The sequence below is a fragment of the Podarcis melisellensis genome, assembly GCF_964234715.1.
Source record: "Podarcis melisellensis genome assembly, chromosome: 10".
Lineage (NCBI taxonomy): Eukaryota > Metazoa > Chordata > Lepidosauria > Squamata > Lacertidae > Podarcis > Podarcis melisellensis.
Genome location: NC_138542.1, coordinates 51,827,610 through 51,850,975, shown reverse-complemented (window position 1 = coordinate 51,850,975; position 23,366 = coordinate 51,827,610). Strand labels below are relative to the sequence as shown.

General features: G+C 43.4%; 1 protein-coding gene across 1 annotated transcript in view; it reads right to left on the bottom strand.

Annotated features, from left to right (window-relative positions):
* Window positions 1–4,821: 4,821 nt before the first annotated feature.
* SLC41A2 (solute carrier family 41 member 2) overlaps window positions 4,822–23,366 on the bottom strand; it is a 42,835-nt gene continuing 24,290 nt past the window's right edge. Inside the window, exons 9-11 of the mRNA XM_081928298.1 lie at window positions 18,912–19,043; window positions 14,267–14,415; window positions 4,822–5,726 (exon numbers count right to left, since the gene is read on the bottom strand). Of these exons, the coding sequence (XP_081784424.1) occupies window positions 5,541–5,726; window positions 14,267–14,415; window positions 18,912–19,043 (467 nt within the window). The 3' untranslated portion in view covers window positions 4,822–5,540. The remainder of the gene's footprint in view (window positions 5,727–14,266; window positions 14,416–18,911; window positions 19,044–23,366) is intronic.

Sequence of the window (23,366 nt, the reverse complement as noted above, 5' to 3'; positions counted from 1 at the left end):
CCCAACTGTGGTTTAACTCCAGGTAACTCAGCAGGAGCCAGGGAAGGATCAGAGCAGCCACAATTTTCTCTATGTGAACCAACACACTGCACATTCACCTGTAAACCATGGTTGAGATTGCCTATGGTTTAAAGTGGGGGTACAGACAAGGCCAATGAGTAGATCACTGTTTACTTTAGTGTCCCACAAGCTAAGCATAACTGTGGTTTAAAAGTGATGTGTGAATCAAGCCGTTGCAAGCATGCTGTCCACCTTATCACATCATGCCTGAGAATTACTTCACGGTGAGCTCCATTTCAATTTCAGGAGGTGTAACATTTCCCAGAGGTGCATATTAATTGTGGCAAAGTGTGCTGCAATTGTAGAGCTGTAATCTATTAAACATTAATGTAATGTCATAAGCTCTTAGGTGAAAATGCTTCTAAATATTTATGAAGACATGTAAATGTTTAAAGTACAATTTCAATACCAAAGAAGAAAACCTGATCTGTTCTCTGTGCTATTCTGTTGCATGTCTTAACGGTGTTTTGCCAACTTGAAGAGTGCCCCAGTTGTTGCAGTTATCAATTCTTATTTACTCAAATACCCCAATTTTTTTGATAAACCAGACGCTCATGGTATAGCAAAGGAAGGCACTCCATTGGTTGTCATGACCATCTTTATCCATCCAATGGCCATTTCCCAGGAAATGATCCAATCATGACAGGTCTTTACAAATCACATGTTTGCAGGCCAACATAAAGCAAAATTATGGTGTGGCCACAAAGATATGTTATGGATATATTATAATATTGGCATAATCTAGGCAACCACATAGTTCGCAACTAGACCTAGAATCGAAATTAAATTGTTCAATATCAAAAGGATGAATAAAATAACCTTGAAGGTCTTAGGGAGATTTTTGGGTATGGTTCATTTATCAGTGGTCTCTCTGATTTCTCGTGATTATGTTGTATGCTATTCTGGGCACTTTTAGTATTAAGTGTCAGCCACACCCAGCATTCAATACCAAATGAAAGACCTAATATTCAGGGACCTTCAGACCACTGCTGCACTCATCCCCATTCCTGTCCTGCTCAGGTCCTCCTTTGGATATGTGGCCATAACTGGGAACAAGAATGAACCTATCAGTTGTCACACTAACTGAGCCAAGCTTGTGCGTTTGTGGAAGAGGTTAGTGGCAGAAAAGAAGTCCCAACCTTTGCATCTTATCCTCCTTCTGCAGGCCACCAGCAAGCTGTAAAATAATTATTAGAGAACTGTAGGGCTCTAATATAAAGGGAACTTTACAGTAAGTACAATATGGCCAAATCAAGTCCTTGCATGAGTCTTTTAAAAGGTATTGTCAGAGCTGCCCGAGGTCCCAGCTCACAAAAGACCAACGCCAGTTCGTTGTTATATACAAAAGTCTTTATTGAAGTTCAGTTTCGCTTTCAAAGCCGCAGCGCGCAGCTCTACGTCTCAAACTCTAGACCGCTGAAGCTCCGTCTGAATCTCCTCCCCCCAGACACCAGTTTAAGACTCTAGCCTTGCTCCACCTCTTCCTTTGCTCTTTCCTCCTCTGGTTCCGCCTGTCCGCTGGGGTCTTGCCCTTTCTAGACTCTTCTGACGCTGAGTCCCCTGAGTCTTCCCCCTGCCTCCGGCGGGCTTTAGGACCTGGTTCCCAATCCGGGCTTTCTGCTGTCCCGCGCGCCTGTACATTCAAACTTGGCTGGCGCGCCCAGCCGGCAACCTTCCTCCTGACCGTTACACTGCTCCTGTCACTGCTTCCCCCTTCGGTGAGGCTAGCTGGACCTGACTTCCCCTCCGTTCCCTCACTCTCTGATAGAGGCGTGGTCAGCCCTGACTCATCTTCTCTCCCTGCTGGAGGAGAAGCTGGCCCTGATACATGGGACTCTTCCCCCCCACTACGCTCTGGTGGGGAAGCTGGTCCTGATCTCCCGCTGCTGCTTTGGGAGTCCCCGCTGGCCCCTTGCTTCTGGTGCGGCCCCCCTGGGACCCCCCTTGCCCTGGCCATCGGCGCTCCCCTCTGGGAATCTTCTGATTCGCTGGAGAAGCTCATGGAATCTCTCGGGTCACTGACATACTCCCTTACGCTGCCCTCAGATTCTTCCCCTTCGCTCTCCATTTCCTCTCTCCCCTGTGCCTCTGCTCCTGAGCCCCTGACAGGTATTCTTTGCATTAATGTTCTACCTGAAAACCCGCCTCACACATAATGCCTGTGGTACATGTAGTGGCAGATGGTTTGCAGTGGTGGCCAAACTTTTTCCAAAGAGGGCCAGATTTGATGAAGTGAAGGGCTGTGAGGGCCGACCAAAGTTGTTAACCTCTTTTTAGGATTGAAGTTTTTGAGCTTTTTTATGATTTTGCCCCAAACTTGTTGAGCTTTTCTTTAGGATTGATGTTGTTGAGGTATTTTTAGGATTTTACCTCAGGAAATAAACTGCCACAGGGGCTGGATTAAACCGACCAGCGGGCCGGATTAGGCCCCTGAAACAGACGTTGGACATGCCTGGTTTAGAGGTTGCTAGCTGCCACACACATGTCCCCTGGAATTACTGCTTACCTTTCCTTATATTTCCATATATATCCTTATATTTAAGTAGTATGACAGAATGTTATTCTGGTCTGGTATATTGAGTACATCTTAGGCACCAGCATACACAAATCTTGAGCCCCAAACAAATTAAAGTAGCACACATACACTAAATGGATAGTGATATATTAAAAACAGAAGAAATTTTATTTGTATTTTTCTCAGAAGCTATGTGGGTTTGGTTCCAAAAACTTTAAAATTCCATAGCCTCTTCAAACATTAAAATATTTTTCATCAGACCATAATTCCACATAAAGGTAGCTCAACCAGAATTAAGCTTAATTGCTTCTAGATCTATATCCCCAAATTAAAGGATTCTGAGTTATCACCAACTGCTTTTTAAAACAAAATGAATAGGAGTGCTATCTACAGTACTACAGACAATGTACCATTCTGATTAACGCTAATACAGACTAAGGGGAACAAGGGAACCTAGAGGACAGTCCAATTTTCCTTCACAATTCTGAAATATTATTTTATGTGCTAGCCTTGCAATTCCAGCAGCAAAGCAGTCCGGTCATAATTATGCAAAAGCTTTTAATGCTTTTAATGTGTGGGGAAAGTTATTCATGTAAGGTTTCAATTAGAAAGCCAAACAGCTGCCAGCATCTTGAACTTCTTTGAAGATGAGGGTACTCAGCGAGCAACTAGGCCTATGAACTTTTTTTTGGCTATATCAATAAAAGTCAGCATGTGAAAACCGGGGTCTCGTACATAACTTTCACTGCCTAATTTGCATATCCACATTTGAAATAAATCAACTAGATGTAACTTGGATATATGAAAAGGGATTCACCTTGTGCAAATTCCATTGATACTAATGGGAAGTGCAAAATGCCCATTCATCACAATTAAACTTGTATGCCACATTTGTGGTTTGTGGAGGGGGGAGCGGTTGCACTGCCATGGTTTAAAAAGTTATTTGCTTCGTTTATAGAACACCCAAGGCAGCACACAAAGCCAGCCATAAACTGGGTAATCTTCCCACCAAACCCCCACATTCCAATTACATAAATAGCGATAAGGCCTGTAAAGTTTGGGATGTAACATATAATGCTGCAGAGCTGCATTACACAAATGAATTTCAGGACTGCAACCTGCCTGAAAGTTCCCGTACTACAATGGGAAAATGTGTTGGGGTTTTTTACAGATATTTTGAAACACAAAACCTGAAATGGTGCAGACACGATGGGAGCTATTCATTTCTTTATCAGTGTGCCACAGGCACTAGTCAACAGGTACCTGTGATACTCACATAATCACTAATTGAATCACACAACTGACATACCAGGCGTGGGCAATGACATTTTCTCAGACCAAACTATTCTGGTTTATTTCATTATCAGTTATGAAATCCCCCCCCCCCCGTTTGAGTGCTGGGGAAATCTATTTCTTTAGACTAGCACTGTTCTGAACTGAAAGATGCCTGAATCCTCCAGAATGTTAGAGTAGCAACCCCAAACATTTTCGCAGTAAGGGTACGATCCCATGATCCCTGCAAGGTTATTCCAGGAACTATAGGACATTGCAGACCTGAGCAGAGGAGGACCATCCTGAGAGGCTTCCTCATTGCAGATGTAGAAACCTCCACAGCTGGTGCTCTGATAGGGGCAGGGTGGGATGGGACATGTTAGGGATGGATCTGGGATCTCTGGGATCCAAATTCCTTCCATCTCCTGACATTACTCACCCCTGGCGTGCTTATTTTCTCTCTGACCTCCTGTCCTTGCTGGTATAAACCCACCAGAAATTTCAAAGACTGTATCTGCCAGAGGTTCTTAAAGACTAGATCTTCTTAAAGGCTAGAAACTTCTTAAAGAATAGATCTGCCAGAGATTTTCCCTCCCCTGCCTCCATAGGACTGCTCTATCCTATGAGAATTTGGGGGGGGGGGGAGCCCTGAACAATCTCACACGTTTTTACTCAGAAGAAAGTCCCACTGAGCACAGTGGGGCTTACCCCCAAAAGTAAGAGCATACAGGACTGCAGACTAAAATTCCAGCTGCCACTTGCTGGATGGAATTGTGTGGCAGAACTACTTGGCTGAATTTGTCCATGGTTTCTTTCTCTTCAACTATTTCGTAAAATAAATTAAAAAAAACACCCTTTCACCAATTCTCTCTCTTCAAGATCTATATTGCAGTTCCCCCATAATTACATATCAAAAGCCCCACTTTTTTCTTCTTAATTTCCAATACTTTACAATAAACTGCAAAAGACAAAACTGAACATTTTAAAACTGTGCCATTGAACCTTTTAAAATACAATCATTAATACAACATTAACGTCCATGCATGATAGTACTGTGTTATCTCTGTTAGAAACTTCTTTCCCACTTTCAGCTGATTAAACAAGTTTTTGGAATAGAAGCTGCTTTATTCTGTCTCACCTGCGACTAAAAAGGAGTGTTGAATACCCTGTAGAATGTCTTGCTCAAACTTTTCTTTATTACATGCACAAATCATCTGTTTTACTTATTTAGCAAATGGTGTCTGATTCCAGAAGATTTAACTATTAACTGTGAACCCATTATAAGTTGAAATGCAGTCAGGCTGTTCACTGAAAAGTAAATTTGTGATGAAGAGACACATCAGTGGTTAAGTCACATCTTTCTGCTACTAATTGCCCATAAACTACGTTTCTGGACTTTTGTTTCTTGGTACAATACTGGCTGGCCTTTCTGTTTCTGTGGCCAGCAAGAAACAGCCACACTCCCCTGCAGTGTAAAAAATATTTAAAGCCTATTTTCACACTTCCACATATCTCCCCACCCCCCTTTTAAAATTAAGGTGATTTGATATCAGTGCCACCTTTAAGTTACTATAATATCCGAATTCAACCACTGTTTTGAAGTCCTTCTTCAGATGAAATGGTAAGCCAAGTGGTTGTCTCCTGTTTGTCATCTTCATCTAATGGGATCAGCCTAGTGTGCTTGTCTGCATTATTAGTCTCCTACATCTCCATCTCTATCGCCAATGAGCCACAGAAAGTGAAAACTCATGGCAAGTAAGGCAGTTCCAAGAAGATCACCAAGAGCAGTAAGGTAAGGGATAGAAAAACTGTCGGGATCTTTTCCCTTTTTCCAGAAGTGATGAACCATCCAGTCTGCAATCCATAGCAATGTAAACACCTATGGCAAAATGAAAAAATATATAAATCACGTTGACATGATATCTATGGCAGCATCTGAAATCCACTATTTCTTTCTTTTTTTAAAAAAAAATTATTAACTGGCCAATCACATCAAATTAAATCACATCGCATAAATTCCAAATTACAAAGCCAAATTTTTAAATCCACTATTTCTACTAACTTATTTCAATAGAAAGGTTGAGCTCATGGTTCTTTATATACTTTGCAAAGATTGCCTGTAGGCTAAAAAAACAGACAAGATTAAGATTTAAATCAATTTGGACCTTCAGGAAATAAAGACTTATAACCCAAGCTGTTCCTGTATCAAAACACACAAAAGATTTCCTGAGTCCAAAACAATTCAAAAAGCGGGCACGTCCACTGTGAGTTTTGGTATACAGACTCAATGTTTCAAATACCATTTTGAAAGCGTGCGTTTTCTTAAATATTATTTAAATAGCTAAAATGGAAAATTAGATGTTACAGTATTAGGCACACTGAAATAATTTAATACTTCTAAGAGAATCCCTACCTTTGATTTGTACTACAAAAGAATTTTAAAGATGTAACCATATGGTTTTCAAATTAGCAATTTTCTGGCCCTTTTTCCATTATGAAATATGTATAAGTTATTCAGATACATCTCCCTGCTGAAAAGGCGGCTCTGTAGCCTCAGCTAATTATGCATGTGCTAGGTGTGCTCCTCTCTGCAAACCAAACAAATATATTTGAAAGCACATGTTTTCTTTGGAAGAGACTGTCAGATTCTTTGAGGCAGCTCCTCTTTTACCAAAGCAGGCAGAGAGCGAGACTAGGGACAGTGCAGCCAGCCTTTCACATCCCCATCCCTTAGAAGCTGTCCATCTCTGGGCTCCAAGACGTAAACGTGACCAGTATCCTGGAAGGCGACGTTACATGGGAAATTGTTTTAATTTGGGTCTCTTCTTTCAGTTGGCCAGCACCACAACATTAGCAAGGCGATCAAAGGCAAATCTGTCCTCCTCTGCCAAGTTGTGCAGGTTGTGGAGGACCAGAGTGGGTGGGAAAGAGTCTGGAAACAGATGTGACAAGTGGGAATATGCAGTGGCATTTGGGCAGAGATTGCATTACTTGAGGGGGGGGATAATTATTAGAAATTCTAATAAACAGGAGTCTAAGCTAACTAAAGCACATACCATTGTGTCGTTTATCTAAAAATGCTTTCGAAACTGAAGTTTCACATTCAAATATATTCCTGACTGCTGAGGACATTTGAGAAACAGCTATGTGGGGTATGAAAAGAGAAACACTGGAGGCAAGGTAATTGAAATGTTGCTTGTCCTTGGGTAGAAAAGAAAAGCAAACTTGAAGGAAGGCAAATATTTATATTACAACAAAATGTAGGTTTTTCTGCCTTCCTATTGTCATAAAGAACCAAAAGCCTTATAGGCCACATTTGAACATCATGTTAAACCATGGTTTAGCATAATACAAACCAGAATGAGCTGTGCCCCTTCCTCTCCCCTTCTCTTGCATGGCTTCCACTTCTGATTAACAGTGCTTTGTTAATATTGTTAATATTAATATTAATATTGGCTAGTTTAAAACAAGGCAACATCAAAGCATGGTTTCTGAAGCTGTCTGGTGTAAGTTAACCATAGTTAATGTTAACCACAGTTCTGGGTCCAGGCAATGTAGCAAACAGTGATGAATTAGAAGCAGAAGCAAAGTTTTGAACTCCTTTCAGCAACATGAGGGGTGGAGAGGTGGCGTGTGGGAGCCTGAGGTTTGCTGTGGCTTGTTCACACACACACTACGGTTTAGAACAATATGTAAGGAGACAGCACAAATATACAGTACTTCCTTATATTTTCCAACCCCAAAACCCAATGAAGTGAGTCTGTGTGTATATAACTCACACTTCTGCCTTGCCTTAAGCTTCCATTTATAAGATATGCACCAATTTGGTACCAATATTAATAAGTAGTTCTAAATTTTTTGTTTTGACTGCAGTCACGCACAATTCTATTCCCTGGTGGGAAAAAAGAACTGGCACAATTACTAGCAGAAACCCACTGGAACTCTGCCCACTTCTGGTCTCCCTTATGTTCCGTGCTTTTCTATTCCTGTTATGAATATCAGTTTGTTATCTCACGTAACATCTCCACTGCCTCTAAAACTAGTGATGCTGTGGTCTAATGTGGTTCATTCGTCCTTCACACTGAGTAACACTCTGAACCAATGATCCGTTTATCTAGGTTTTCCCATTATTTCACTTTTCATCGAAAATATATCAGATCTGTACAACTCTATTCTAAAAACATGAACAAGAACCAAACCTGGGTTGTTGAGTAACTAATGTAGTCCAGAACTGGAATTAGATTTAAACTGCAGCTCAGTCTTAAGATTGAGTCAGATAGTAGTTCATTAACATACAGTTAGTCCTCAGAAAGTGAGTTTAAACAGTGGATTTCTACACATTAAATTGGCTTTGCAAATGGTAAAACTGGTTCTCACGACACAGTCAGTCAGACCATGCAGAGTTTGGGTTGCCATGTGGTCCAAACTGGGACTGATGGCTAAGTCCTCTTCTCCCTAACTAGGAATTCTAGGCAAGGTTTGCCAAATATCCTAGCTCAGCTGACTTGCAGAAAAATATTCAGGACATAAAGAGTTAGAGCTTATCCACACTTATCTTTTGCCCTGCTCTTTCCACGCACAGGTCCATGCTTAAAAGCTCTGTGTCCAAGCATTTCCCCCACAAAAACCTGCTCTTCGGTGCTCAATCTGAGCAAATGTCAATTCAGGTTTTTTGCAGACTGTCGTTTGCTCCAATTGAGCTTCAAAAAGTGGGTTTTCACAGGCAAAACTCTGGAGCAAAAAATAGCCTGCTTGGACACTGAGCTTTAACGTGCAGATGGTGCCTGGAAAGAGTGGAGGAAAAATAAGTGTGGCCCTCACTTGTCAGGATACTAGAACAGTCTCATTAGGGCAATAAACATAGAGATAATAGGCTGTCTTTATATAGCTAAAGCAACAACGGTCAACACAAATGTGCTCTTATTATGCTTTTGTTAATTTTTCTTCTCAAAATGTATCACCATCTGCTTTTCGAATTTTGCTTTAAGCCAATTTAAGGGATAAATGTTCCCAAATGATATTTAACTGCCAGGGGTCTAAACAGAGTGTTGTTTTTAACAGAGAAGGGCTGGCAACTAATCTAATGAATTCTCTGACATACAAAAGAAGGAATATTCAAAACGTGCTGTTTTGCAGGGCAACAACAATTTTGATTCTTAGTGGATACAATCAATTTTATTTTACCCTGCCAAATTTATTGGGCAATAATGTCTAGAGTTTCCCATTACTTGTTTATTCCCAGAGCCCTTAACACAACTGTGTTCTGAGATTTGCCTCGGAGGTGTGAAAATTCCAGAGCGCTCTTTACTGGCTCAGCAGGAACCCGAAGTACAGAGGCTGCCTTTGAAAGTCACAAACCCTGAATCACAAAACTGACGGCTTCCTTACTCCAGTCTGGCCTTCAGTCTGATGATGGCTGACAAGTCTGAAAATGAAGGCTTTTTCTTTATACCCAGCTGAATATAGTTCAAGCAGGCTGTATTTTATTATTATTTTCTCAAAAAAAAAAAAAGTATCGTTCAATTATATATACAGCTGTCTCAGGACGTTTGTCCTTTTTATAAAGAATACATCAATCACTTGAACGTATAACGTTTTTTGAGAATAGTTTGTATTCCACTCCAGCATTGCAGATGGATCCAAGTTAATTCAACAAATAGGGACTTCAGCAGAACATATTGTTTAACCATGCCAAGAATATATGCCATATGAAGTAATAGATATTTTATGCCACCTAAATTATAGAAATCTTCAGGGTACCTCTGAACTCACCTTGTGATGCAAACACATTTTGTGAGGGAATCGTGCATTGTACCTGGGGCCGCAGTGTTCCGTTACTAAAATTGGTACAGTTGTTTTTTTGATATTGTGCCAAGTATCTAATATTCTTCTAAAATAGTCAGGCTCTTAGCCAGGAAAAAAAAATAGTTGCACATAAGTTCCACTGAAATCCACAGAAAGTTTATTTTTCTGTTCAGGAATGTAGGAAGTTGCTTTATATGTAGGAAGCTGAGGACCTAGAATGTAAAGGTAAAAGGCAAAGGACCCCTGGACGGTTAAGTCCAGTCAAAGGCGACTATTGGTTTGCGGTACTCATCTCACTTTCAGGCTGAGGGAGCAGGCATTTGTCCATAGACAGCTTTCCAGGTCATGTGGCCAGCATGACTAAACCACTTCCGGTGCAATGGAAGACCATGATAGAAGCCAGAGCACATGGAAACGCTGTTTACCTTCTCGCCGCAGCGGAACCTATTTATCTACTTGCAGTGATGTGCTTTCCAACTGCTAGGTTGACAGAAGCTGGGAAAGAGCAACAGGAGCTCACTCTGTTGTGGGGATTCGACCCACCATCCTTCTGATCAGCAAGCCCAAGAGGCTCAGTGGTTTAGACCACAGCGCCACCCGCGTCCCAGACCTGGAATGTAGTACTCATTCCACAGTTTTACAAAATCCATGTTTTAGCATGGCAGCTTCTACACTTTGGAACTGCCTGCCTGTTTATATGAGGTAGGCATGTAAACTGTACTCTTTGCTGTACTCTTTTGGGCAGGTACAAGACTAATGCCTGGAGGCTTCAATGGGCTAGATAAGGACCAGAAAATTGAGACTGAATCCTGATAACACATGAGTACTTTAGGAAGGCAGTTCTTTTGTCTCGGAACTGGGAAGATTATCTGTCCTTGACAGTCACACTTCCCTGAAGGAGCAGGTGTGTAGGCTGGGGGTACTCTGAGGTCCAGTTTCACCATTTGGGGTTCAGGTGGTTTCAGTGGTTAGGAAGCACCTATTTCTAAGTTTAGGTTGGTTTGCCGGAGACAACCTTCCTAGTCAGACATAGCTTGGACCATGAGTGACCACATTCTGCTAACCTCCTGCCTGGGCTACTGCAATCTGCTCTACATGGAGCTATCCTTGGGAACAGTTCAGAACCTGGAGCTGCACATGTTGCGAGAGGTGTGGCAAGAAGGGATCACGTAACACAAGTCCTGTGCAACCTGCATGGGCTGCTGATTCGCAAACAAACCTCATTCGAGGTGTGGACTTTAACACACAAAACCCTAAGCTGATCAAGACCCATCTTCTTGATGCAATGCCTCTCCCTTCAATTTCCAGTGGAGGCCCATCTCATGGTCCCTTCAACAAATGTGGGTTCATTTGTGGCAATGGGGAAACAGGGCCTTCTCTGTGGTTTCCCCACATTGTGGAACTTCCTCCCTACAATGATAGGGCTGTCCCCCTCACTAGGTGACAGCTGAAAACACATCTGTTCATGAAGGATTTAGGGGAAGACTGTGAGTGGTGTGAATGTTTTTGACACTAAATTATTTTCACTGTGGTTTTTTTTAATGATTGTAGTAGTGTTTAAATTAAGCATTTAAGGATTTTATTATGTGTGTTCACCACCCTGGGATCCTATAGAATGTGGGCTAGTTTATAAATGTAAACAAAGAAACAAAGTGTTGGCCTTAACTGAGCCCTAATAGTGAACAGTGGTCTGGAGGAATGTCTGGCTGGCTGGAACCCTGAACAGGAGCACTTCTGTTAGACAGTGTGGATGTAGGGAAACATTTGGTTGCAGGTTCCACTTGTTCCCTTTAATAGTAATGTGGGCAGTCCTGTGCCAACTAGTAGGATAGCAAACTAGGGTCAAACACTGATCAAAACAGTATTTTACTATATCTAGAATAGAGAGTGGTGGGTTTGGCAGCTCTAAAACAGCTTCTTGGGGAAAGGACTTCTCTCAACACTTCTGCCCTCCAGTGTGATATCATAGGCCTTCAACTTGTTTACTATTTCAACTTGTTTACTATTGTAAGAGTTACTTACAAAGACCAGAATGAGACAAGAGAAATTTATTGACTACATTAATTCTACTGTTATTTTGTAACTGTGTCTGATAGGTTAGGTCAATTCACTAGGAAACACTTTTTTTAAAGAAAAATGAACATATTAATGCTCATATTCTTCAAGTCTAGAAAGTCACACATTTTCCTTAATGAAGCGATTTTAACCTAACACAAAGAACAGGTTCAGAATGCTGCCATAATCATTACAACGGAAGGAAAATGCAAATACAGAACTGCAGAAGTTTGCCCTAAAATCAATTGAATGAATAATGAATTAGACAGGACAAAGCAATGCTATATCAAATCAACTCACATTGGGGGAAGTTCATAACTGATTGTTGCTTTGGGGCATATATTTATTCTGCCTTTCTGGAAAAATTAATTTCAATTTCAAACACAAAATGCTTTCAGCTTACTTGCTAAAATGCAGGTGGTGTAAGATACAGATTGTGGCCTCAATATGAAGATGAAGAAAAACAAACAATAATGCTGTACTAATGGAGCTATGTTGGAAACCTTTATTGCTGAAGGTGTTGACATGCAACTCATTTGCTTGATAATTAAAATGAGAGTAATTTTCATAAGGTACTGAACAGGAGTAGGGTGGTGCTGCTGGTTAAACCACAGAGCCTAGGACTAGCCAATCAGAAGGTCGGCAGTTCGAATCCCCGTGACGGGGTGAGCTCCCGTTGCTCGGTCCCTGCTCCTGCCAACCTAGCAGTTCGAAAGCACCTCAAAGTGCAAGTAGATAAATAGGTACCTTTCTGGCGGGAAGGTAATCGGCGTTTCCGTGCGCCTACTCTTGTACGCCAGAAGCGGCTTAGTCATGCTGGCCACATGACCCAGAAACTGTACGCCGGCTCCCATGACCAATAAAGTGAGATGAGCGCCGCAATCCCAGAGTTGGCCACGACTGGACCTAATGGTCAGGGGTCCCTTTACCTTTTTACTGAACAGGAGTGATTGGTGAGGAAGGGTATTGCCACATACCTGACCTCCTAGCAGCAGGATTACTACTTAGCGAGAGGGGCAGGGGCAAGGAAGCAGAGTCAGCACTGTGCGAGAACCAGATTGGTTCTGCCCATGTGTCTGCACAGCACTGACCTCCCTGCCAACCTTCCCATCCTGGGAAGGGGCAGTGACTCTGCTGCTGGAAGGCCAGGTGTGCCCACTGCCCCTCCTCACTGACCACTCCTGTTAGTCACATGTCTTACTAAAGTCATAGCACCTTCAAAATTGATAGTCTTACAAGTGATTGCCAAAGCGCTTAGGAGATGGTAGCCCAATAATTCCCTGAGAACATACGTGGATAAACCAAGTAATATCTGTTGTTGAATTTCAAAATGATCCTCTCTGACTGGCCCTATAGGGGCTTAAGACTTGGAGGTGAGGTTTTTTCCTCAGAGGCCACAACTTTCAAAAGATGTTTAAGCAACCAAATTGTTTGTACAATGATTTCACTCTGGACTCTTGGACTATAACTGCTAGTGAGATTTCCCAGTCATGCTAGCTAAAAAAAGGGGGTGTATCGATGAGATTATATATGTGAGAAGAAGGTAGAAATAAAAAAAACCCCTAATAATGAGGCTATTGTATTAAGTGTGTGTTTGTGTTCTAAGCTACAAGGAAGGAATCTAACTGAACCAAACAGGACTTAGGTCTGAGTAAACATGTATGAGATTGCCCTGCCAGACCTTGGAGAAAATCTAATTCAGTTAAATGGAACTTACTTCTGAGTAGACATGCTTCTGATGACTGCAAGACTTGCAGCCTAGTATATAACCTCAGCATGTTTCAGCAGACATCCCACTCGGCTGTGCAGGCAGTTATTTAGGCACGCACACAAAATTAGGATTGGGGTGCAAATTAACCCTGAACTATACATATCATCTTAATAAATGAGTAATGAAACAAAGGACTCAAATGTCAAGCTATCCCCATCATTGCTACCAAGGTCTGCTGGTATAAGGGGCTTACACAGCTGCCACAAAACAACATATATGAATAGTGAAAGATGGAGAGTTAAAAGAGCCATTGTTTGCACAGCTTACAGTTTTTCAGTGCCTGACTGGCAATGCAATGAGGTTTGTGAATGCTAGTACAGCTAATAAAACAATAATAACAGAGATGTCATTTTAAAAGACAGAAGACTGCTCTGTTAATAACAGGAAAAAAGGGGGGGAAAGAACTTGATGGAATATTTTCATACAATATGATTCCTGCCATAATGCTACACAGATTTCTAATACAACCTAAGTAAGAAAGAATTGCAGTTCAGGTGCTAAATAATTCTAACAAAAAACATGTTTGTCTTGACCAAAAGATGCAAGTATCATAAAAAAGCAAAAAGTAAGTAAGGCAGTTGGAGGTGTGGGGAGAAAACAATAGCTCAAGAATCCTTCAAATTAAAGGTGCAAAAGTTGATGTGCACCATAGCAACTAATTACACCCCAGATGGATTAATAATGGGAAAAGGTATTGGCTTGTTCTGTCTAAAATGTTTGAAAACAAAATTTAAATGTAACAGTCTTTGGACATTAATAATAATATTTTCAGATATTTTTATCCTTACCTGTAAAAGGGCTGTGAACAAATATACCACTATGAAGATTGGAGTCAAGGACGTGTGACCACTCTTCATTAAATGAATAGTATATAAGAAAATTAAATGCCCAGGAATCACCAAGAGTAGAAGAACCTGGGCTGATTTATTATTTACTCCTGAAAATAAGAATAAATAATAACATGGTCAGCTTAGTGCTTTAGAAAAATCACGATTTTGACAAGTACTGATATGCATACAATATGTTAACCTTTCTTTGGTAGTAATACCATTAGGATTAGTTTTAACCAGGGGCCAGCAAGCTTTTTCAGCAGGGGGCCGGTCCACTGTCCATCAGACCTTGTGGGGGGCCAGACTATATTTTGAAAAATAATAATGAAAGAATTCCTATGCCCCACAAATAACCCAAAGATGCATTTTAAATAAAAGCACACATTCTACTCATGCAAAAAACACCAAGCAGGCCCCACAAATAACTCAGATGCATTTTAAATAAAAATACACATTCTACTCATGTAAAAACATGCTGATTCCTGGACTGTCTGCAGGCCGAATTTAGAAGGCAATTGGGCCAGATCCGGCCCCTGGGCCTTAGTTTGCCTATACTATGGTTTTACCAATCAGCTCCTATAAGTTCCAGAAAACTATTAAAAATTAATCATATATATATATATGAAGCAAAATGTTTAAAATTCTTACTCCTCTATAGTTAACTTCCTTCTAGCAAGCATCATAATCTTACAATGCTTCTAAAAATACTAAGGGTGGCATTCAACCAAGCTTTACTGAGAATAAACATATTAAAACTTGTTTTTATTTTTTGATTTGTTGTACCACCATAAGCTGTGGTTTTTATCTATGTATTTTTATTTTGTTTTGGTTTATTTTGGGTTGGGGTGGGGTGATTGTGGAGTGGGGTGGGGATTGGTTTGTTTCAGTGTAATTTTGTTTGTTTTGTTTGTTTGCTTTTATATTCTGTAAATGGAGGCGAATATGAGGCTTGGGATTCCTACTGTGGAGGGGCGAGGGAGGTATGGCGGTGGGGGCAGATGTCATAGGCGAAGGGGATCGAGATACGGATATGCTCGTACCCCTTCCAATCTGCGCCCCATCCCGAGAGACGAGGGTAGGGTGAGCAAAGATTACTCACCTCCGTCACTGGTGTTGTGCAATGCCAGGTCTATAGGCAACAAAACCGCCACCCTGCGAGATTTCTTCATCTCGCAGGGGGTCGACCTGGCTTGTGTGACGGAGACCTGGGTGCGCGAAGGGGATACTGTTACTTTACGAGAGATGGTGCCCCCAGGTTTCTCCGTCCTCCACCAGTCGCGGACTGTGGGCCGGGGGGGAGGGGTGGCATTATTAATCCGGGAAGATTGTTCTTTCAGGGCTCTACCATCGCCATCGATCCCCAGCATTGAATGTGTTGGCCTAGTGTGGGGCTCCGAGGTGAGCTTGGCTGTCTGGCTGGTGTACCGGCCACCTAGCGCACCAGCAGCCACCCTGCCAGGCCTGCTGGAGGCGGTGGCCGGCTGGGCCTTGGAGTTCCCTAACCTATTGGTATTGGGGGACTTCAACATCCATGCTGATGCCACTCCCTCCTCACAGGCTCTGGACCTGGTGTCTTCCATGGCGACACTAGGGCTCTCCCAGTTTGTTTCGGGCCCCACACATCAAGCAGGCCACACGCTGGATTTGATCTTTGGCGCTGGTATAGATGTGATCATGTTTCCTTCGATGAAGGTGCCATGGTCTGATCACTACGCTCTGAAAGCCAGGATTGACGTTCCACCCCCACCCTGCTTAGGTGGCGAGCCGATTTGGGCTCGCCCGCAGAGGCTGATGGATCCTGATAGATTCCGTCAAGCCTTGCGGAACCTTTCTCCCCCTGGCGACTCATTGACTGAGCTTGTTGAGGGCTGGAATACCCATCTCCTGGCAGCCATCAATGAGATCGCACCTAAGCGCCCTCTGCGACCCCGCAGAAACCGGGCTCCCTGGTTTACCGAGGAGCTCCGGAAAATGAAGCGGGACCTCAGACGGCTAGAGCGAGTATGGCGGCGTGCCCGTGACGGAGCTTCAAGAACATCTTATAGGGCTTTTATGAAAACCTACGAGATGGCTGTGAAGGCCACTAAGAAGTCCTACTTCTCGGCCTCCATTGCATCCGCTAGCTCTCGCCCGGCGCAATTATTTAGTATAATTCGGTCTTTAACGTCCCTCGAAGGACAGCCAAATTTAAATAACAAATTGACACACAGCTGTGAGGCATTTGCGAGCTTTTTTGCGGAGAAGGTCTTGTCGCTCCGCCATGACCTCCCTGCCAATTTGGATACAATAAAGGAACTGGAGGCCCCTCGACTGTCCTCGGGTCCAGTATTGGACCACTTCGACCGGATATCCCCAGCCGATGTGGACAGACTCCTCCGAGCTGGAAAGCCCACCACCTGTCCTCTTGACCCATGCCCGTCTTGGCTGATTAGAGCGTGTCCAGACGAGGTGCGGGCCCTCCTGGGGGATATCATCAATTTGTCCCTTGGCACGGGGACATTCCCAGGGGAACTGAAGGAGGCAGTGGTGCGCCCGCTCTTAAAGAAAACATCATTAGATCCTTTAGATCTATCCAATTACCGCCCGGTTTCGAATCTTCCGTTCCTGGGTAAGGTGATTGAGAGAGCGGTTGCTGAACAGCTTGGTGGGTTTCTGGATGAAACATCGGCTCTGGATCCATTCCAGTCCGGCTTCCGCGCTGGCCATGGGACCGAGACGGCTCTGGTTGCCCTAACAGATGATCTTCGTAGACAGCTGGATTGAGGCGGGTCGGGGCTGCTGATTCTTCTAGATTTGTCAGCAGCTTTTGACATGGTCGATCATGAACTTTTGGACCACCGCCTTGCCGACGTGGGGATCCAGGGCACAGTCCTTCAATGGCTGCGCTCGTTTCTCTCTGGTCGGGGACAGAGGGTGGCGCTTGGGGGGGAATTGTCATCGCGCCACTCCTTAGTGTGTGGAGTGCCTCAGGGTGCGATTCTCTCCCCGATGCTTTTTAACATCTTTATGCGCCCCCTCGCCCAGCTTGTCAGGAGTTTTGGGCTGGGCTGCCATCAGTATGCTGATGACACCCAACTCTATCTGTTGATGGATGGCCATCCTGACTCGGCCCCAGACACACTGATCAGATGCTTGGAAGCTGTGGCTGGATGGTTGCGTGGGAGCCGGTTGAAGTTAAATCCTTCGAAGACAGAGGTCCTCTGGCTGGGACGGGATGATATGGGACTGAGGGGGCAGCTCCCATCTCTTGCGGGGGTGCAATTAGTGCCAGCACCATCCGTTAAGAGTTTGGGTGTAATCTTCGATACCTCCCTCTCCATGGAGGCGCAGATTGCAGCTATTACAAAGGCGGCATTTTTTCATCTCCGCCAAGCTAAGCAGTTGGCTCCTTACCTCTCTCGCCCTGACCTAGCTACTGTGATCCACGCGACGGTCACCTCCAGACTGGATTATTGTAACTCGCTCTACGTGGGGCTGCCCTTGAGACTGACCCAAAAACTCCAGCGGGTGCAGAATGCCGCAGCGAGACTCCTTACGGGGTCTTCGCTGCGAGATCACATTCATCCGGTGCTATACCAGCTGCACTGGCTCCCGGTGGAGTACAGGATCAGGTTTAAGGTGCTGGTTTTAACCTTCAAAGCCCTATACGGCCTAGGACTCTCGTACCTACGGGACCGCCTCTCCTGGTATGCCCCACAGAGGAACCTACGGTCTTCAAACAAAAACACCTTGAAGGTCCCAGGCCACAGAGAGGTTAGGCTGGCCTCAACTAGAGCCAGGGCCTTTTCGGCTGCGGCTCCAACCTGGTGGAATGCTCTGTCACAAGAGACAAGGGCCCTGCAGGACTTGACATCTTTCCGTAGGGCCTGCAAGACAGAGCTGTTCCGCCAGGCCTTTGGTTAGGGCGCAGCCTGACTCCCTCCTCTGGCAACCTTTACAAAACTTTATGGCTGCCATCAATCTTGATTTTAATTAATTTTTATAATGTTTTTATAATGTCGCACTATTTTGGTGTTGTTAGCCGCCCTGAGCCCGGCTTCGGCTGGGGAGGGCGGGATATAAATAAAATTTATTATTATTATTATTATTATTATTATTATTGATCATGTTCATTAATTTCAATGGTCTAAGGCTACAATCTTAACCCCATTTACTTGGGAATAAGCCCCAATAAATTCAATAGGACTTTCTTCTGAGAAGACATGGTTAGGACCACTCTTTTAAGTCTTCATGTGGTCAGAAAATTTCAGAGTTGCTGCTCAAACACAAAGAATAACTACATATGTATGTTATGGTTAACTTTTCAGTGATGGCATTATTAACCAGACCGGACCTGAAAAGGAGGAGGAGGAGGAGGAGGAGGAGGAGGAGGAGGAGGAGGAGGAGGAGGAAATTCTGACTTCCTTAGGAATGTTGGGTCCACTGATGTCAAGTAATTTCATCCCTATCAAATACTAAGGTCTGAAAAGGTTCCAGAAATTCCTAATAAATGCTTTCTAGACGAACTTCTGAGACTAATTATCTCTTAAATCTCTAGCATTTCTTCATTTGGCAGCCATCTAATTATGGGATTATGCATTAAAGGGAGATGCATAACACATACCTGTACCGCAATATGTCCGGCATGGATAATAGCAACCCTTGGCTTCTTCTGGTAATTCTCCAGGAACACTATGTAAATGTAAATATGTAGAAATTCTGCTTGCTTGAATTGCCACTAGATTACCACCAATACCTATATAATACAGAGGGGGGAAATAAATTTAACTGTTTATTAATAATTAGGTAACAATGCAGCATAACAAATCTAGCATTAAAGATCCTGCTATCTCTATCTGACTGCTTTATGCCTGTCACATAGCAGGCAAGACATACATACAAACAGCAGCCTCTCATTTCATGATGGTCAGCTCAGCTGAGGACTTACTACTACAGTGGTACCTCGGGTTACATACGCTTCAGGTTACATATACTTCGGGTTACATATGCTTCAGGTTACAGACTCCGCTAACCCAGAAATAGTACCTCGGGTTAAGAACTTTGTTTCAGGATGAGAACAGAAATCGGGCTCCAGCGGCACAGCGGCAGCAGGAGGCCCCATTAGCTAAAGTGGTGCTTCAGGTTAAGAACAGTTTCAGGTTAAGAACGGACCTCTGGAACGAATTAAGTACTTAACTTGAGGTACCACTGTACTGCTAATGGAGCTACATGGAAAAAAGAGGGGTGCAATGCCAACTGAGGCAGTTTAAAATCTGATGAGCCTTACAGAACAGGCCTTACACTAGTAAGTGTCAAAAGCAAGAGATCAAGAGCCTATATAATGTGAACTTCAAATCATCTATGATGAAGGACCAGGTGCGCAGCCTGGGAGTCATTTTGGACTCACAGCTGTCCATGGAGGCGCAGGTCAATTCTGTATCCAGGGCAGCTGTCTACCAACTCCACCTGGTATGCAGCTGAGACCCTACCTGCCCGCGGACTGTCTCGCCAGAGTGGTGCATGCTCTAGTTATCTCCCGCTTGGACTACTGCAATGCGCTCTATGTGGGGCTACCTTTGAAGGTGACTCGGAAACTACAACTAATCCAGAATGCGACAGCTAGACTGGTGACTGGGGGCGGCCTCCGAGACCACATAACACCGGTCTTGAAAGACCTACATTGGCTCCCAGTACGTTTCTGAGCACAATTCAAAGTGCTGGTTTAAAGCCCTAAACGGCCTCGGCCCAGTATACCTGAAGGAGCTTCTCCACCCCCATTGTTCTGCCCGGAGGCTGAGGTCCACCGCCGAGGGCCTTCTGGTGGTTCCCTCATTGCGAGAAGCAAAGCTACAGGGAACCAGGCAGAGGGCCTTCTGGTTCAGCACCAACACTTTGAATTGTGCTTGGAAACCTACTGGGAGCCAATGTAGGTCTTTCAAGACTGGTGTTATGTGGTCTTGGTGGCTGCTCCCAGTCACCAGTCTAGCTGCGACATTGGGAGATACATACAATAAGGAGGAGAGGAAAGTACTATTGGAGACATGGAACCGGAGTAGTAAAGGGCTACTCAGGGAGAGGGGGCTTAAGAGGAGGAGGAACAGGAACAGCTGTATTCTAGAAAGACCAGTCAATAGACAAGATGGCTTTCAAAAAAGCAGGAGAAAGCTGGTAGTAGGCTAGAAAGAAGGGCAGCAGACATAAAGAAAAGAGGACCCAAGGGGAAAACATAACTAAGACAACACAGAAGCCTAGAGAGAGGATGGGCTGTGCTGTGTCAGCTCAAGGTTTGGGAGGGTCCTTGGGCAAGACATCTCCATGGGCCCCTCTACCTTAGGACTTATCCACTCTTCCCTTTTGCACTGTTCCTCTGTGTCTGAGTGTGGGGTTTGGTTGGTCCCCCCCACCAAAGCTTACCCTGTGAAAACCTATTCCTTAGCACTCAATCAGAGCAAATGCCAATTTGGGTTTTCCACGGACTGCTGTTTGCTCTGATTGAGCTTTAAAGAGCAGGTTTTCACAGGGAGGGGGCTCAGATTCAGAGCTTTGCAGTTTGGTTCCTAGAAAGAGCATAGGAAAGGTAAGTGTAGATAGGCCCTTAGTGACTCTACCTCCTTGCAGCAGCAGGCCCAGGATCTGGAGTGTGGACCCTCAGCAAATACTCGACCACGGTGACCCTTGGCCAGGCCTATGCACAGTTCGCATGTGGACAGGTGGGAGGTGGACAGGCCAAAAAGCCCATGAGAGCCCTGTCTAGCTCTCAACAGTGGATTTCTGCCCTTTGTGTCACTCCAGCCTTGTGATTTGGCAATGATCAAGAAGTGGTGAGTTTATACAGGAGCTAAATTTCGCTTTTTCTCTTGGTGCAGGCTTACAGAAAAACCTTAAAGCCCTTAAAACCAGTTGTAGGGATTTCTTACAAGTTCTTGAATGGTGTGCAGCTCACTGTGATGTTAGAGACATGCCGTGTGCCTATTTTCTTTATTGCAACCATCAGGGGCTCTGGAGTTGATTGGAATGGTGAGGCAGGAGGACAAGGTGCTTAACTCTTTTCTCTCAGGCCATTTTCCCCAACAAAATTGCCTCAGCCAACTGCTCTTCTTCCTGTGAGGAAAAAGATGCATGGATCTGGTGCCCCCCCTCCATAGTACCAAGGGAGAAAAAGCAGTTAAAAAAAGGCAATTTTGATCACAGAAGTAGCCTGAGAGGAAAGATTTAAGTCCCCACAAACTACTGTTCTGATTAAATTTGAAGCCCCCATGCAGCTACAGTAAAGTTCAAATTATAAACAAAAACTGTGAGAATGCACATTTTTTAAAAAACTGTTCTTTGCCCAACAGATTCCTTGGTGGCATACCAGTTCTTAAAAAAACAAAACAAAACAATATATAATATCCTTAATACAACAACATAAGCACAAGGCAATGAACTACAAAACTATTAAGCAAAATGGGGTCATGTCTAGTCTGACCCTTATTAGTAAGTCAAAAAATAGAAACCATTGCCTTTTGCCACTGGTGTACAGCATGCTGACTATTTGTTAATTGATTCTCTCAAATCTTGTTATTAGTTCTTAAAGGACTTGTGTGTTACAAGTTTAAAACTATTCTATATTATTTTGAACTTTTAATTTGATCTTGTTTCCTTCAAGAAGTAAGGATTTCTTGGGTTTTTTTGTTTTGTTTTTACATAATGGACAATTTGTTTTAGCTTCTAATAGCTTCTCTGCTAACATGCCTGTTGAATTACCTGACTTGTTCAACAGACTAATTACCTCAAGAAGAGTAGTAGAAAGCTATTAAATAGGTACATGTGGTAGAGATTAGCTTGTGAACAAAACAGCTTGTCCATATACCAAATTATTAGCACAAATCTTTTGCAACTGAATGACCTCTTTTAAACAGGTTTGGCTATAGAAACTCAAAAACTGACCATATGAAGGGGGGGGGGGAGCTTCTGAATACAGGCATAAAGACTTCCCACCGGGGTGGAGAACCTGTGGCCCTCCAGATGTTGTTGGCTGCCACCTCTCATCAGCCTCCACACAACGTGGGTAGAGTCCAGCAGCATTCAGAGGGCAGTTAGTTTCCCAGCCTTGCTTTGCACAGCCCTCAGTGCTCAAAGCACACATTATTCCTATTGAGGTGTACCCTGATATTATAAGGAATGATTTTGCAAGTCCAGTAGACCTGTATGCCATTGCCCTGCTGGTTTCTTAACATTCACATGTAAAAACCATGCGCTGCAATTCCAGTTTAATATCATTTTTCTCTTTAACCGAGCTCATCACAGCTGTGCCTGCAATGCGTAACAACGTCAGCTTAAGGGTGGTTGGCAAAAACAAGTGAAGGTGCCTAATGCTCAAAATCTCAAGTAGTTCCTCTTTGCCAAAGATGTTCATAAAGAACCAGTAGCCTAAAGTCTGTCAAAATTCCCCACCTAATGTATTATTTCTTTAAAGACATACTTATTTATTCCTTTACAGTGGTACCTTGGGTTAAGAACTTAATTCATTCTGGAGGTCCATTCTTAACCTGAAACTGTTCCTACCACTTTAGCTAATGGGGCCAGCCGCCGCACAATTTCTGTTCTCATTCTGAACCCAAGTTCTTAACCAGAGGTACTATTTCTGAGTTAGCGGAGCCTGTAACTCGAAGTGTCTGTAACCTGAAGCGTCTGTAACCTGAGGTACCACTGTACCACTGTAATTGTTATTTCGATTTCTAACCCACCCTTCAACAATTCATGATCCCAGGGCATACTTATTCTTATTACTGCTATTACAAGACAAGAAAATAGACATGAAGACATTAAAACATCAGACAGGAGTCACAGATTGCTGCACAAAAGCACGGCGCAACAATTCTGGACACAGCAACTGGCAGCAAATAGTACATAATAATAGAACAGTTTAAGTATTCTGGGAAGCTGGAGGGTACCAGCCCTTTGACATCTGAAAGGCAAAAATAATTTGTTATGATACTTTTCTGCTTGAAACATGGTGTTCCTCTGCAAGCACACAGAACCACTTTCAGCTTAAGGTCCAGATTCAACCTGGCTAACCTTTCAGGGGCCACATTCT